Raw genomic sequence first — 18,784 nt, 5'->3', positions numbered from 1 at the left:
AAGTAATTACAACGTTTGTAGGTCAACATGTAAACCGTTGACCTGGTGAAACCTTCTAGGCTTACAAATTGTACCCAAGTTCTGAAGCCTTTATCTTGTGTGCACCTGCTTTTGATGTCTGTGTTGGCAATTGTAGAAGGTGTGGTGGTTGTTTAACGCCGCACTCTGCACTATTCCAACTGTATTGCAGTGGCCTGTACATAATCGCCTTTAAACCAGACAAACCAGTGACTGATTTATGCGCAACGTACCATGCAGTCGAGGTACTTGGTTATTTGCCGATAAAACTGACGTTGGCTTTAACAACGGGAATTATCAGACCACGATAAGATTAATGTAGCGGCCATAAAATTTCCGAGTCCTGTTATGGGATTCGAATCATGGACCTTCTGATCTGAGGTCGAACGCCTTGCCTACATGACCAAGGAGGTTAACCCCGTCAGTAAGCTGACAAGATAAGGATGTCATCTGTGGGATGACTCTGCGCCCTCATACATTAATAATTATGTTTTTTCCAAAAATATTTTGTTGTTGGGATTTGATGAGAAGGTACAAATGACAGCAATTATTTACACTCGTAATTGAAGGTTTGCCTATTTCAAGGTTCTAAGAAAGATAAACGAACTAAACACTATTTATCCTCTGTATTGTCATGCGTAATTACCTCGAGTAATTACATCTGAGTAATTGGTATTGTCAACCAAATGTGTCTTTCGACACCGATAGCATCATTTACGAGTGGCAGTCATAGTATATTTGGTTCTGATAAATTGTAAATGTACACGTATTTTGTCCGCGTTTGTGCTTATAAACATCATGATAGCTTCACGTTGGTTGATATCCGTTCCCCCTGAAGTAGTCTTCAAGAGCGCACAGCACATACTACTCTATTAAACAACACTTTAAACGGTTGAGTGCACACAAATCCTTTTGCCTGTTACCTCTGACTTTAAAATGGAATAGTCCAGATAAGATCTAACAAACAAAGCAAAGCAGCTTAAATAGATACTTTAATATTATACTTAACATTTAATGACACTTTACATTTGATAAATTTTATACAGTTTGGATTTGTAGATTGCTGATTGTGTATTGCTGAGGCCATGCCCATTAGTTCGGCCGTGAATATGGATTGGTTGTTTGGGAGTCGGTAAGATTGTGTGTTTTGGGTTGGTTGTGCGATGTGGACTCCGAAACCAGTGTGTTTTGAGATCGGTTCTGAGGATCGTTAATCATAATATTGAAGAGTGTTGGGCTAAGGATGCTGCCCTGGGGAGTGCCATTTTCTAGGGGACATTGGTCCGATAGCGTTTGGTCTATGCCCACGGTGATTTTGCGGTTTGTTAGGAAACTTTGGATGTAGTTAATTATTCGACCTTTAAGACCTGTTTTTTGTACTTACTTCCACGCCGCGAGGTGAAGTACTCTACTTTCCTTAAACCAGTCATATCGATACTGATAATGATACATACCCCATGATCATTTTTATTTGTTGGATAAGTAGATAATCTAAACTCAAGTCCTTCAACTGAACATACAGTAAGACCTTAGTTTACATAGTTAATCTCATGCCTATTGAACCTGTGCTGAGAGTAAGGTAATTTAGGTTAATTAAACGAAATTGTAACATATATACTCCCTATACTGTGAGTCCCCTATCCCTACTCAGTAATTTAATCTAATTAGGACTGATCCATTATACCTGTAGGTATATTCGATCTTTGCCTAAATAAAAATGTCTAACAAATGGGACGTCTAACAAATGGGACGTCTAACTAATGGGATATAACCATTCGTATAGTTTTCCTTGATATAATATCCCACCAAGGAGCACATTGGTAGCGGAAAGCTTTGTAATAGGGTGTGTGCTATTGGTTATAGTTTAACTGATTTTTTTTAGATATAAAACGTCTTCAATTTAGGGGATAAGTACATATGTACATGCAGCCATCTCCTGTTCATTATGTGTTCTGTGGTGACATTCTGGTGAAGCGAGGAGCTTGTCACCACCGGAGCAGTATTTCTGCCGTCGCCACGATAAGTTTGTGTTTACCACTGACAAAAGCTTGCTTAGTAGGTCGCGTTGTAACTGACGCTGGATTAAACCAACCTGGGTAAGTGTTAGTTTACGTGCCCATTTCTTCCTCCGGCATCTCCAGAATGTGGTCCCCCTCCCTCCTCCACCAACTCAACCACTTCCTCAACTTCCTTCTCCACTATCTCCAGAATGTGACCCCCTCACTCCTCCGCCAACTCAACCATCTCCTCCACTTCCTTCTCCACCATCTCCAGAATGTGATCCCCCTCCCTCCTCTGCCAACTCAACCACCTCCTCAACTTCCTTCTCCACCATCTCCAGAATGTGATCCCCCTCCCTCCTCCACCAACTCAACCATCTTCTCCACTTCCTTCTCCACCAGCTCCAGAATGTGATCCCCCTCCCTCCTCCACCAACTCAACCATCTCCTCCACTTCCTTCTCCACCATCTCCAGAATGTGATCTCCCTCCCTCCACCACCAACTCAACCATCTCCTCAACTTCCTTCTCCACGATCTCCAGAATGTGATCCCCCTCCCTCCTCCACCAACTCAACCATCTCCTCAACTTCCTTCTCCACCATCTCCAGAATGTGACCCCCCTCCCTCCTCCGCCAACTCAACCATCTCCTCCACTTCCTTCTCCATAATCCCCAGAATGTGATCCCCCTCCCTCCTCCGCCAACTCAACCATCTCCTCAACTTCCTTCTACCCCAGCTCCAGAATGTGACCCCCCCTCCCTCCTCCACCAACACAACCATCTCCTCCACCATCTCCAGAATGTGACCCCCCTCCCTCCTCCACCAACTCAACCATCTCCTTCACTTCCTTCTCCACCATCTCCAGAATGTGATCCCCCTCCCTCCTCCACCAACTCAACTATATCATCCACTTTCTCCTCCACCATCACCAGAATGTGACCCACCTTCCCCTCCACCACCCCCTCTTGCATCCTACCAACCTCCATCATCCCTCAGACACGACAAAATCGCAAAACTACCAATTCAACCAGATTTCCAAATAACATTAGTCAAACTTCTGTAGATTATAATGTTAAAAATCGTACATCCAAAAGCATAAATGTTAAATCCCAATTGCCTTCTACAGATAGAGCAATTGAGTACACCCTGACCCACAATTGACTCTACGGCCCTGCATGAAGATGCACACTGATCAATGTTGTACAAGATGTCTCCACAGATCTGTCTATCTGCTACGTGCCATACTACCATGGCATTGTTTAATGTCCACACGTCATTTTCATACTCCAACTTTCTGAAAAGGCAGCAGGATGTAAAGTGGAGAAAATTAATCCTTCTTTCTTGATCCTCACGATCAAATGACAACAAGTATTTCCAACTCTCTCTCTGTCATGGAAAAGTTGCCTGTACAAACTAGACTGTATACTGTATACATTTACCGAAATTACCTTTTGTCATTAAGCTTGATAAACAGATTCCAAAGTGGCATTCTTTTGGTGTAAGTAGTTTCTGTGATCCCTTGACACTGAAAGACAATTATTCTGTCAGCATAAAAAACAAAGTCTAGCCAGGTCAAATCCACATGAAATCAGCATCAGGACCAACAAATTTAATATCGAGAAATGTATTGTGTAATATACGATTTCATAGGCTGTATGTATTTCCATGCACAAGAGCGTCAGACGCCATTTTCATTTTACTGATTTTACCGATGTTAACAGATATAATGGATTTTATTAAATTTCCTCACGTTGAGGTGACATTGAATTTATGCAAACATGTTCATCTCTTTCCAAAGAAAAAGTTAGACAACTTGAAACACCCAAGCCACGACACTCTGTATGCAGTCATCTATTTTGATCAAATACTTGCAACCTGTGAAATTATTTAAATACATTATTAGAAGAATTAAAGAGATCACGCGATTCTTCGGCGAAACTCAACCATGTAAAGTTGTTTACGCCCAGATAAGTACCCCATGGGGTTTCTGGGGAGGAATAGGCTCCACGATTCCAAGAGTTGTCGTAAGAGCCGACCGAGGTGGTGAGATGGTCAGGTTTATGACTTGGCTGCGAAATCGCGCCCCGATGAGGTGGATCGTTGCCTTGGTCATCCAGACTCGATTATTTCAGGCCGCCGTGATGAAACTGCACGACTGCCACATCCTATAGGACGCAGTGGTACAAGTGTTGTCGAGATGAAGGGGACCTTACCAACAACCTGTACAACGACCAAGGTTAATGTCGAGATGAAGGGGACCTTTCTACAACCTGTACAACGACCAAGGGTAATGTCGAGATGAAGGGGACCTTTCTACAACCTGTACAGCGACCAAGGGTAATGTCGAGATGAAGGACGCCTTACCAACAACGGGTGTTAATGTCGAGATGAAGGGGACCTTTCTAACAACCTGTACAACGACCAAGTGTAATGTCGGGGAGAAGGACACCTTACCAACAACCTGTACAACCACCGGTGTTACTGTCTAGATGAAGGGGGCCTTACCAACAATCTGTACAACCACCGGTGTTATTGTCTAGATGAAGGACACCTTACCAACAATCTGTACAACCACCGGTGTTAATGTCGATATGAAGGGGGCCTTTCTAACAACCTGTACAACGACCACGGTTAATGTCGGAAAGAAGGACACCTTACCAACAATCTGTACAACCACCGGTGTTAATGTCGAGATGAAGGGGACCTTTCTAACAACCTGTACAACGACCAATGGTAATGTCGAGATGAAGGACGCCTTACCAGCAACCTGTACAACCACCGGTGTTAATGTCGAGATGAAGGGGGCCTTTCTAACAACCTGTACAACGACCAAGGGTAATGTCGGGTAGAAGGACACCTTACCAGCAACCTGTACAACCACCGGTGTTATTGTCGAGATGAAGAGGGCCTTTCTAACAACCTGTACAACGACAAAGGGTAATGTTGAGATGAAGGACACCTTTCTAACAACCTGTACAACCACCGGTGTTAATGTCGAGATGAAGGGGACCTTTCTAACAACCTGTACAACGACCAATGGTAATGTCGAGATGAAGGACGCCTTACCAACAACCTGTACAACCACCGGTGTTAATGTCTAGATGAAGGACGCCTTACCAGCAACCTGTACAACCACCGGTGTTAATGTCGAGATGAAGGGGACCTTTCTAACAACCTGTACAACGACCAATGGTAATGTCGAGATGAAGGACGCCTTACCAACAACCTGTACAACCACCGGTGTTACTGTCTAGATGAAGGACGCCTTACCAACAACCTGTACAACCACCGGTGTTACTGTCTAGATGAAGGGGGCCTCACTAACAACCTGTACAACCACCACGGTAAATGTCGGGAAGAAGGACACCTTACCAACAACCTGTACAACCACCGGTGTTACTGTCTAGATGAAGGACGCCTTACCAGCAACCTGTACAACCACCGGTGTTATTGTCTAGATGAAGGGGGCCTTTCTAACAACCTGTACAACGACCACGGTTAATGTCGGGAAGAAGGACACCTTACCAACAATCTGTACAACCACCGGTGTTAATGTCGAGATGAAGGGGACCTTTCTAACAACCTGTACAACGACCAATGGTAATGTCGAGATGAAGGACGCCTTACCAGCAACCTGTACAACGACCAAGGGTAATGTCGGGTAGAAGGACACCTTACCAGCAACCTGTACAACCACCGGTGTTACTGTCTAGATGAAGGACGCCTTACCAGCAACCTGTACAACCACCGGTGTTATTGTCTAGATGAAGGGGACCTTTCTAACAACCTGTACAACCACCGGTGTTAATGTCTAGATGAAGGGGACCTTTCTAACAACCTGTACAACCACCGGTGTTAATGTCGAGATGAAGGGGACCTTTCTAACAACCTGTACAACGACCACGGTAAATGTCGGGAAGAAGGACACCTTACCAACAACCTGTACAACCACCGGTGTTAATGTCGAGATGAAGGGGGCCTTTCTAACAACCTGTACAACGACCACGGTAAATGTCGGGAAGAAGGACACCTTACCAACAACCTGTACAACCACCGGTGTTAATGTCGAGATGAAGGGGACCTTTCTAACAACCTGTACAACCACCAAAGGAATTGTCGAGATGAAGGACACCTTACCAACAACCTGTACAACCACCGGTGTTATTGTCTAGATCAAGGGGGCGTTTCTAACAACCTGTACAACGACCACGGTTAATGTCGGGAAGAAGGCCACCTTACCAACAATCTGTACAACCACCGGTGTTAATCTCGAGATGAAGGGGACCTTTCTAAGAACCTGTACAACGACCAATGGTAATGTCGAGATGAAGGACGCCTTACCAGCAACCTGTACAACCACCGGTGTTAATTTCGAGATGAAGGGGACCTTTCTAACAACCTGTACAACGACCAAGGGTAATGTTGAGATGAAGGACGCCTTACCAACAACCTGTACAACCACCGGTGTTAATGTCGAGATGAAGGGGACCTTTCTAACAACCTGTACAACGACCAAGGGTAATGTTGAGATGAAGGACACCTTACCAACAACCTGTACAACCACCGGTGTTAATGTCGAGATGAAGGGGACCTTTCTAACAACCTGTACAACGACCAAGGGTAATGTTGAGATGAAGGACACCTTACCAACAATCTGTACAACCACCGGTGTTATTGTCTTGATCAAGGGGACCTTTCTAACAACCTGTACAACGACCAAAGGAATTGTCGAGATAAAGGACGCCTTACGAACAACCTGTACAACCACCGGTGTTATTGTCTAGATCAAGGGGGCCTTTCTAACAACCTGTACAACGACCACGGTTAATGTCGAGATGAAGGACACCTTACCAACAATCTGTACAACCACCGGTGTTAATGTCGAGATGAGGGGACCTTTCTAACAACCTGTACAACGACCAAGGGTAATGTTGAGATGAAGGACACCTTACCAACAACCTGTACAACCACCGGTGTTAATGTCGAGATGAAGGGGGCCTTTCTAACAACCTGTACAACGACCAAGGGAAATGTCGAGATGAAGAACGCCTTACCAGCAACCTGTACAACCACCGGTGTTAATGTCGAGATGAAGGGGGCCTTACCAACAACCTGTACAACGACCACGGTTAATGTCCGGAAGAAAGAGATCCTTCTAACAACCTGTACAACCTGTTTATGTCGAGATAAAGGACAGCTTTGTATTAAACAACCTGTACAACGACCCGAGTTAATTTACCTTTTGAGTTTGTGGTTGTACAATGAGTGTGTGCTCTAATGATGTTCCTGTCGTCATTTTGAAAGATAAATCCAGACGATTACTTACAAAAGTGGTCGTAAGCTCACTTTAAAAGAATATGTTGCTAGCAATCCACGCTGATCAATTAAAATGAGGAGAGGGTCAATGCAATGTGTGATCTGGCTCGTCCTGTCAGCATCTTGTTGTCTGACAGCTGGACTATTTATAGGCTGCCGTGATTTAACTGAAATACTGGATGCGGCGTAAAACAATATTCGCACATTCACTCTAGCCTAGTTTAAGAGCCAAGGTGAGCTACAACATCGACATATGTTAATTTAATCATTACATATGTATAGCTAATCCGATTAGCAGTACAGTGTAACTATTTTGTCACTGCAGCAGAATACCATTCCACAATCAAACCACAAGCATATGTGTGATTTGAAACGAAATAAAATCCCAAATCGGAACAGATTGAAGATTTAGGAGCGTATTCATGTTATTTCATTACGAAATGCTTAATATGTTTATTTGATGTTAAAGCTACAACATAAATCCTTCAGCAGACGTCAATAGCGTGGATTATAATAGGTTAAGAAGGACACACAGCCCCTGAGCCAGCCTGACAAGACTGCAGAAATCCATACCTTTGGCTCAGAAACGGGAATCACGTTGAAGCACGAATCCTTACAGGATTTGGAAGTAATCGAAAACTATTTGAAATATAGCACTCTTGATGGTCTTCTAAAGCTGTGAATCACAATGTGATACGCCTATATGTTATATACTCAAAGACATTTATAAATGTGTCATTTGTTTCCCTTGGCGGTGGTGCGGTGAGTGCACAATATTTACTGTCTGGGGTATACAGTTAAAAAATCAACTCCCCAGAGTGCCTATCTTCCAGCAGAGCTACACTTCACGGAATCACTTCTCTAGCGAGACATCGCGAGATGTGCGATCTATCCGTTTAATGGTCACCAGTCGTTTATTTATGGCCGACCAAATCGGTTGTAGACAGACTATTCATAACTGATGAGTTGAGCTGAGAGTGTAATGAGACAACCAGGTTGAAAACAGACAATTTTAATCTATTTTGGTTCACTGACTTGTCGAAGCTGCATTTCCATGTTCAAGCGACTTTGAGGGACCTTTCCGGGTTTGTCGGTGAATCAGTTAAGTCGGATATCCGATAATGGGGATTCTTGGTTCAAAGATCTCCGTTTTCCTATACCGTTACTTTCAGAACATAAACGTATTAAGGACAGAGGAATCAACTCCCATGGATCACCATAACGTGGACGTGGGAAGAGTCACCATAATGTTCATGTTGTGAGTGTCTGTTCTTTCATTTCACAGTTGTCGGACTAATGTTAAAAGTAAACAACACGTATGTGCACCACATAACTATAAATTCAAAACGTCAACACTACAGAATAATCAGTCTCCAATGTCTGTCGAAACAGATTCCATAGGGCGTAAAGCGCAAAATAAAGTTTGACGAAGGGATGGAACACTGATGTCAGCGGTGACATCAGGTGTTCGTGTAAAGGGAAAGCATGTCCTGCTCTACATGAAGCACCCGTCACTAACAATTTCATACAGCTTTACATGTTTATTCTTCTTTCCATTTGATAAAGTTTCTTTTGACCACCAGAATATTACCAGCAACTGAAAAAGACTATTCGAGGTCAACACTGTTGATTATAATTGATGTCTTTTAAAACCTCTAAGACAAAAAATGTAAATATGATTAAGAAGCTCTGTAAAGCAAATATTCTGAAAAACGTAGGTTAAATAAGCCAATAATTATGCCTCTAAACGTGTATTTAGAATCTAAACACGTCTTTCCCTGTACATGTGTGTCTTAACTGACAGAGGGGCGGTCGGGTAGCCTAGTGGTTAAAGCGTTAGCTCGTCACGCCGAAGACCCGGGTTCGATTCCCGACATGGGTACAATGTGTGAAGCCCATTTCTGGTGTCCCCCGCCGTGATATTGCTGGAATATTGCTTAAAGCGGCGTAAAACCTCACTCACTCACTCACTCACTTAACTGACAGTCTGGCTATAGGCTTATCCAATAATACGTTTCCTTATTACAGAACTATTGAGAATATGGTACATTCAGGCCAGAACTGATTATCCACGCTGAAGAAAAAAGAGCGATATGGTAGCCTAGCGATCTACCAAGGCAGGATTCGATTATCGCTCGAAGCACGAACCTTGTGTCCTCAGTCGTGAGATTTCAAAAGGCTACCTGAAGTTGCGCGCTCTCGCGATATCAAGACAATATTTAGAAAGTGTAGACCATGATAAGTGTGGTAAAAAACTTGAACTTTACAGACTTGTGCCAGAGGGTGTTGGTCGTACTGATGGCCACATGTACAGTTGTTATCATGTATTTTGAAACAGGTAAAGTGAACGAGAAACAATAAGACATTCCGACGTTTCGCACGACGGGTTATAATTCCCCCAGACGTCCTGGCGTGAGAGTGATTGGCGCCTGCCGTTCAAGACGTGGGCCTCGACAGTGAAATGACATTACCGTGTCTGTGACAGGTTGGGACACAAGCAGCATTAGTCATGCTGGGTAGAGTGTATTGCCGAGTGGAGATTATTCCCGCATCCAGAAGACATTCCGGCTGACAGCAGAGATGTCAGGGTGCCGTTGGTATTTTCCTGTTTCTCTGAGATCCACTGTCTCTTATTTTAATTTCGACTATTATCTCATTTCGACAAAATGTCCCCATAAGGCAATGTATGACCATGCGAGATCTGCTTCTTCTTCTCGTGCCAGTATGTGAAGAAATTGTCATAAGTCACTTACTAGTTCCATCCAAGAAAGCCAACCTGGATCAGTAGAAGGTATCTGTATTATTAGAGAACTTCGTTTGATGCCGCTTTGCCAGATCATTATTAATTATATTACGGTATGTCAGCTTAATGATACTGGAATGACCAGAGTAACGTTGGCTGGAGATCTGAAACCCAGAGACACCCTCAGAGAATAATGCCGACTATAATATTTCAGGGGGCGGTCGGGTAGCCTAGTGGTTAAAGCGTTCGCTCGTCACGCCGAAGACCTGGGTTCGATTCCCGACATGGGTACAATGTGTGAAGCCCATTTCTATTGTCCCCCGCCGTGATATTGCTGGAATATTGCTAAAAGCGGCGTAAAACCATACTCACTCACTCACTATAATATTTCAGTAAGGATAAGAATTTACGGATGAACAACTTCTTAATTACAATTAAGAGCGACGTTTCGGTGTGGGTTCTAACACCGTTATCAAGCAAGTCGGTGTTAGAACCTACACCGAAACGTCGCTCTTAATTGTAATAAAGAAGTTGTTCATCCATAAATTCTTATCCTTACTTAGTACTCCAACTTCTAAATGCCGAACAAAGAAGTTATAATATTTCATTTTGGGGCGAATCAAGGTACGGAACCCAAAGATCAGACACCCAAACCCCAATCCCAGCCCCACCCTGACAATCTATATGCAAGTACTGAATGACGAAATTCAAAAATGATTTTTTAATACCTTTATCAATTACCTGTTATCACAATTACAACTTTCGGCGAAGGAATTTCGAAGTAGTATATTTCACATTGCACAGCGAGCCTAAAGCCACTCGTGCTTCCAAACCGCTTGGGACACTTCATTTATGCTACTACCAGTATTACAACTATTTATCACCTCCTTCAGGTGACGTCAGTGACTAGATCTGATGACAGATTCGGACTCGATACATCTTGTTCACCTTTGACCCCAACCTTCAACAGAAAATTGCCATTTCCCTTAATACGTCAGTCAAAGCATCCCTTGGGACCTAATCCAATACTACCATCGGTTTAATTCAATCACGTCTCCCATAAAGAACAAATGTGAAGTGTTTTATTCACGAATGGGTTTTACTTAAGATCGTTAGCAAACGTTGAACAAAGCCAGACTCCAGGAGCATTTGATTACAACTCAGGGTAACCGGGGTCCGACTTGCTTGTCTATAAGTCTTTATTATCTAACTTCAACTAGATTAAGGGAAACACCAATTTATATTCAGAGTAAAATTCCGAAATTTCTTTAATGTAATTGTAGCGCTGGTGTCGAAGTTACAGTTTGCAGATCTTTCCATCGCGGCGTTCCAGTTTGTTAGTGAAGGCGAGTAAACGAACAGTTAGACATTAAGACAGGCATCTATGTATACAGATTGTTTGCATAAGGGGTACAAAACAAAGTGTTTGCTTTTACAAAAGGTTGATCTTGATCTTGCCATGGCTTAGAAATTGAAAATGATATAACCAATATGTCACCAAAAAAAACCCATAGAGACCCTTATCGTGACAGACATTGACCAAAACCTTTTCAAATAGACCAATTCCAGAGAAATAAGATAGTAAGTTGATAAATTAATACATATTACGATTTTTTTACCTCAAGCTCATTTACATGTTTCCTCACCTCATGACCTTGACCTTGACCTGACATGTTTCATAAGAATTTTGAAATATATCCATAACAGAATGTCCTCTGGTACATATTATCGTTGCACACTGAATGAAAACGCCTTTAACAATACCCTTAACGGTGACCTTGACGGGACATGTCACCAACAGTGGATGTTTGTAGGACCTTTATACACAAATGCAAGCCATCTTATAAATAGAAATTGGTATTACATTCTTGAATGACATTCTATTGTTCTAATAATGTCACGCTTGCATCCCAAGTACCAAGTTGTCCTTCTGCCCATTGTTCTCGGTGCCATAGGTTTGAAGCCTCCCAATCTGTTGACTGTCATTGGGAGAGAACTCGGGTTTGCTACCAGGAATACAGCCCCTTTGACAATCTGGGTAATGCAGAAGGCTACAGTGTTGGGGAGTCTTCACATTCTCCGAAAAGAAGGCATTTTTATTTTATTCTGTACATACTACTACTACTACTACTACTACTACTACTACTACTACTACTATTAATAATAATAATAATAAACCCGGCGGCGGCAGTGATTAAATTCCGAAAAATGTTTCAGCTTAAAGAAGTCCCGTTGCAAATTAAAATGTGACTTATCTTAATATTATCTTAACCGTCGGACCATTTTAGCTTGTATCCAGTTATTCAGTCCTACCCGTCGTATACGCTTAGGGCTACCAGAGAGAGCCATAACCTTTAGTCGATAATTATAAGAAAATACTAACCAAAACGCACCGTCTTATCTTATATTCCTTTACTGAGTCTAGACTGACTTCATCTTTTCTTTACCTTAATGAAAAATGCATATGTTAATAGTGAACCGCAAAAGAGGTGAGGGGAAATTGGGTTTAACGTCGCGTCCCCTTAATGCCGAGCGCCAGACAGGGTAACAACAAGTACCATCTTTTAACGTCTTTTAGAATGACGCGGTCGGGGATCGAAAACCCCGGACCTTCCTCTCTCCGGGCGGAGGTTCTACCACAAGACCACGGAGGCGGTCGAACCGCAAAAGAAACGTCAATTAATGGAAATACTTCATGATAGTTTCCCATTGAAATATCAAAGCATTTTTGGGAGGTATTGCGTTTCTGAAATTAGTCTTTATCCAAATTTAATCTTAACGGCCAAAAAGGGCCACACATATGGACATAATTGGTCGCCCAAACGCAGATTAACAAACGACCATGGTACAAGGTCCCGAATGCTTTCGATGAAAATCAAAATGCACTTGCGTTTCCTTGTGCCTTTTCTGATAAACAGCACCCCAATACTTGGATCGCAACAATCTTTTATCGATGCTAGCGCCATGCCAAGACTTACGAAGAATCAGAGAAACCAGGCTTTCGGAAGACTGAAATATTTCATGTGGAAACCACTTTTGAATAATAGATAGATACTTGTAACAACGTGTTCATGGTAACTTGCAATACAACAAAACCAGAAATTATCTGTCAGTAGTTTAATTAGAGAGGGTTGCTTCTATAATCAGATGCCTAGAGGTTACTGAAACAGACTAATTTTGCCACAGACTGCTTCGGGATCTGTCCCAGAAGTAAGGAGACGGCGTGAACGACATAATTACCTTTGGAGGCGCTCTCACTTCGATCACCAAACAAACCATTATCAGAATTCGTTTATACCTAAGATCTCTTTCACAAACAAACTCTAGCAAACCATTAAACATTCCAGTAGAACTGCTAGTGTATACAGTCGGTTATGCCCCGTGGGAACCCCGGGTTAGAATAGATCACCGCAACCATTGTTGGCCGTAAGATGAATGGATCGGGTGCTCAGGCTCGTTGACATGGTTTATTACGTGTCATCGTACCTTAGCGACGTGGATCGTTGCTCATAACTTCAATCACTGGATTGCCTGTTCCAGATTCTATTATTTACAGCTGCCGTCACATAGTTGGAATAATGCCTATTGCGGCGTTAACCAAAAACAAACAAATGAAACAGGGGATCACTTTCCATGGTCTTAGGAAGTGATGCTGTACATTTTTGGTAATTTCCAAAGGATGTTTAGGCATTTCCGACAGAGATGCCACAAATCTAATCTGCCTCATGCCAGTGTTCGTGGCGACCACTAACGCCCAAATGACGCACCGTGGCGAGGCAGGATCACTTATCTAAATTAAATCGTTTTCGTTCTCAAACAAGGAGGCGGCAATATAATACACAACCTTGATATACTAACGGCAACTATCGAGTCACCTTAGCCCCTCTTGTATATTAATATGTCAGTAATCTCTATGTTGAATTATTTATTTCATTCCAACCCAGTGTACTGTCTCTAATCGCATCGATTTGGTGGTCGAGGTGCAAATACAAATGATTGGCAAACTAATTTCAATTTATATACGCAGTTGCACAGTTAAAAGGTCAATGATTGCTTTAAGATTTAAATTCCAAAACATCTTGCGTCCTGGGATCACCGGCTCCAAACTATTCTTGTTTTCGTAGAAGTTTGTGTAAGACCGCGTGAAGAGTATTTAAGTTATTTCACGGGGTATGAACTTAATACAGTGGGAACACCCAAAAGGACCGCGAGAACATTATTTAAGTTATTTCACGGCGAATGAACTTAATGTCGAGGGGAACGCCCAAACTGACGCTGGTCTAAGATGTTTACCACTTTAGTGACAGATGCCTTGAACTCATAGAGGATGCTGACATACCAGGACCACGATCCACAAAGCGTTCTGACGCTTCATCAGTCCATGGTATGGGTGTTAAAACAGTTGTAGTGACAGGGACGTTTTGTAGAACGGGGCCAATATATCGTGGCGAAGTCAGATACACGAACAGTGGATCCTGACAAGACAAAGGCGAGCAAAGGACCAATAGACCCCTACCCTCCACTCCACCCTACCCTCACTACAAAGCATCTGAAAATGGGTCAGTACTATTTGCTTCTTATTGTGGATGAAGAGTCTAATCCTGTGTGAAGATCATCTTCACCATGGACATTTAACGTGCGATCCTACTGGATTGTCTTTCTGGAATGTTGACGCTATCATGCATGTGGCTGCTCCTCAATTGATTCCTTCTATAGAAGTCACATTTGCAAGTACAAACAGTCTGAAAGGTGGACAGATAACCTTTTCAGGACATTCTCGTGACAATACAAGCGTAGCTGCATGTGTCAACAGTGATCAATATTCTGTTAAAGATAATAATTACAAATTTGTAATTCTATTCTATCAGTTACCGATAGACGGAAATCTGAAAATCAGCTGCTTCCTCTGAAGCTTTATCAGTGCTTTAAATAACGGTGACTGATAACATACATTAAGACGAACCTGTATCCGGTATCTCAGAAATGGGTTTGAAAATTACGTTTTTGTGTTGTTTAATGAGTCTTTGAAACTCAGTGTTGTCATAGATACACCACCGATTGATTATGTGGCATTTTTTTCAGGTCAAAACTTTGTAATTGTCAGCAACGATCCCCATTTTCTCGGTATTGATCACTATGATCGAACTGTGATGCAGGTCGACTTTATAAAAACGACTCCACATGCCCAATAATACTTAGCAGGTGTTTGTTATATACCCGCCCGTAATAAGCTGGCCTTTATGTGCCATATATCGACTGGTAAATGATACCACTGATGGCGCTAAATCAGCATCTTATAACGTGGAATAGCCACTCCGGCCAATGTAATCATACGATAGCATCAATATGATCACAGACATATATCGCCCACGCTAGGCCCTCGAAACAGACTACGGCCGTTATTAACAACGAAATTGTTTAAAAACAGCATCTTGTTTACCTTCTCTTATGAGAGGACAAATCGAAGTAACTTTAGCTGTAACGCTGAATTCAGCGTCTATAGTCTGCGATAAAGGGGTTGAAGCAAATGTTGATCATAAGGAGAGTCGGTGAGAAAGCGAATATTGCCAGGGGAGAGATGATGGTCTGAGACGTCAGTTGGCGAGGATAATAATTTCCAGAGAGAAGAAGGGACTGAATTTATAACTAAAGTTCTTCACGGCATTATCAGTTTTAGAGTGAGTGAATATGTTTTTTTACGAAGGGATTCTGGTCAGCAACATCATGAAGACGGACATGAACTTTTGTCGGGTTATTTACCCGTGTCTTTGTCATGTGAACACGTTAAAACCACAAGGCTACCAAACAATCCCTCATTTCATGAAGTTGAGTGTGACGATGTTTTGGAATTTCCAAATACACACATGTTCTACCTGTAAAGGGACTTGAAGGTTAACGCTGTAATCTGACACACCAATAACAATATTTCATGTTTGTCTGTATCCGGTAACGATCTTGTAAACCACGCTTGTACGTTGGATGTGGCAAACCACGCCACCTTATTTGATCTTGCAAACCACGCCTCCATGCTGGATCTTGCAAACCATGCCTCCCTGTTTTGATCTTGTCAATCGCGCCACCATGTTGGATCTTGCAAACCACGCCCCCATGTTGGATCTGGCAAACCACGCCTCCGTGTGCGACCTTGCAAACCATGCCTTCATATCGGCCCTTGCAAACCACGCCTTCATGTTGGATCTTGCAAACCACGCCTCCATGCTGGATCTTGCAAACCATGCCTCCCTGTTTTGATCTTGTCAATCGCGCCACCATGTTGGATCTTGCAAACCACGCCCCCATGTTGGATCTGGCAAACCACGCCTCCGTGTGCGACCTTGCAAACCATGCCTTCATATCGGCCCTTGCAAACCACGCCTTCATGTTGGATCTTGCAATCTACGCCTTCATGTTGGATCTTGCAAAGCCCGCCTCCATGTTGGATCTTGCAAACCACGCCACCATGTTGGATCATACAAACAACGCCACCATGTTGGATCATACAAACCACGCCTTCATATCGGCCCTTGCAAACCACGCCACTATGTTGGATCATGCAAACCACGGCATCATGTTGGATCTTGCAAACCACGCCACCATGTTGGATCTGACAAACCACGGCATCATGTTGGATCTGGCAAACCACGCCACCATGTTGGATCATGCAAACCACGCCACCAAGTTGGATCTGACAAACCACGCCATCATGTTGGATCTGGCAAACCACGCCACCATGTTGGATCTGACAAACCACGCCACCATGTTGGATCATGCAAACCACGCCACCAAGTTGGATCATGCAAACCACGCCACTTTGTTGGATCTTGCAAACCACGCCACCATGTTGGATCATGCAAACCACGCCACTTTGTTGGATCTTGCAAACCACGCCTCTATGTCGGACCTTGCAAACCATGCCTCCATGTCGGACCTTGCAAACCACGCCTTCATGTCCGGCCTTGCAAGCCTCGCCTTCATGTCGGCCCTTGCAAACCACGCCTCCATGTCGGACCTTGCAAACCACGCCTCCATGTCGGACCTTGCAAACCACGCCTCCATGTTGGACCTTGCAAACCACGCCTTCATGTCGGACTCTGCAAACCACGCCCCATGTTGAATCTGTCAAATCACGCTCCCATGATGGATCTTGTAAATCACGCCACCATGATGGATCTTGCAAACCACGCCACCATATTGGATCCGGCAAACCACGCCACCATGTTAGATCTTACAAACACGCCACCATATTGGATCCGGCAAACCACGCCACCATGTTGGATCTTGCAAACGACACCACCATGTTGGATCCGGCAAACCACGCCGCCATGTTGGATCTTGCAAACCACGGCATCATGTTGGATCTGGCAAACCACGCCACCATGTTGGATCATGCAAACCATGCGACCATGTTGGATCTGGCAAACCACGCATCAATGTTGGATCTGGCCAACCACGCCACCATGTTAGATCTAACAAACCACGCAACCATATTGAACCCGGCAAACCACGCCACCATGTTAGATCATGCAAACCACGCCACCATGTTAGATCTGCCAAACCACGCCACCATGTTGGATCTGGCAAACCACACCACCATGTTGGATCTTGCATGCCACGCCACTTTGTTGGATCATGCAAACAACGCTACCATGTTGGATCATGCAAACCACGCCACCATGTTACATCTGCCAAACCACGCCTCAATGTTGGATCTGGCAAACCACGCCACCATGATGGATCTTGCATGCCACGCCACTATGTTGGATCATGCAAACCACGCCACCAAGTTGGATCATGCAAACCACGCCACCATGTTGGATCTGGCAAACCACGCCACCATGTCGGATCTTGCAAACCACGCCACCTTGTTGGATCATGCAAACCACGCCACCATGTTGGATCTTGCATGCCACGCCACCATGTTGGATCTTGCATGCCACGCCACCTTGTTGGATCATGCCAACCACGCCACCAAGTTGGATCATGCAAACCACGCCACCATGTTTGATCTGGCAAACCATGCCACTATGCTGGATCTGGCAAACCACGCCACCATGTTGGATCTGGCAAACCACCCCACCAAGTTGGATCTGGCAAACCACACCACCATGTTGGATCTGGCCAACCACACCACCATGTTGGATCTGGCCAACCACGCCACCTTGTTTGATCTTGCAAACCACGCCACCTTTTTGGATCTTGCAAACCACGCCACCATGTTGGATCTGGCAAACCACGCCACCATGTTGAATCTGGCAAACCACGCCACTATATTGGATCTTGCAAACCACGCCACCTTGTTGGATCTTGCAAACCACACCACCATGTTGGATCTAGCAACCACGCCACCATGTTGGATCTGGCAAACCACGCCACTATGTTTGATCTTGCAAACCACGCCACCATGTTGGATCTTGCATGCCACGCCACCTTGTTGGATCATGCCAACCACGCCACCAAGTTGGATCATGCAAACCACGCCACCATGTTTGATCTGGCAAACCACGCCACCATGTTGGATCTGGCAAACCAAGCCTTAATGTTGAATCTAGCAGCACGCAACCTTGTTGGATCTGGCAAACCATGCCACTTTGCTGGATCTGGCAAACCACGCCACCATGTTGGATCTGGCAAACCACCCCACCATGTTTGATCTGGCAAACCACACCACCATGTTGGATCTGGCCAACCACACCACCATGTTGGATC

General features: G+C 43.9%; 1 protein-coding gene across 1 annotated transcript; it reads left to right on the top strand.

The window, feature by feature from the left end:
* Window positions 1–16,313: 16,313 nt before the first annotated feature.
* Window positions 16,314–17,192, top strand: LOC124136717 (histidine-rich protein PFHRP-II-like). Its single transcript, XM_046502713.2, has one exon. It carries the CDS (start codon window positions 16,314–16,316, stop codon window positions 17,190–17,192), a length of 879 nt encoding a protein of 292 aa, XP_046358669.2.
* Window positions 17,193–18,784: the final 1,592 nt, after the last annotated feature.

Source organism: Haliotis rufescens, unplaced genomic scaffold (assembly GCF_023055435.1).
Source record: "Haliotis rufescens isolate VD_foot unplaced genomic scaffold, xgHalRufe1.0.p SCAF_1, whole genome shotgun sequence".
NCBI lineage: Eukaryota > Metazoa > Mollusca > Gastropoda > Lepetellida > Haliotidae > Haliotis > Haliotis rufescens.
Note: the sequence above shows the minus strand (reverse complement) of the source record. Positions and strands in the feature narration are given on the sequence as shown.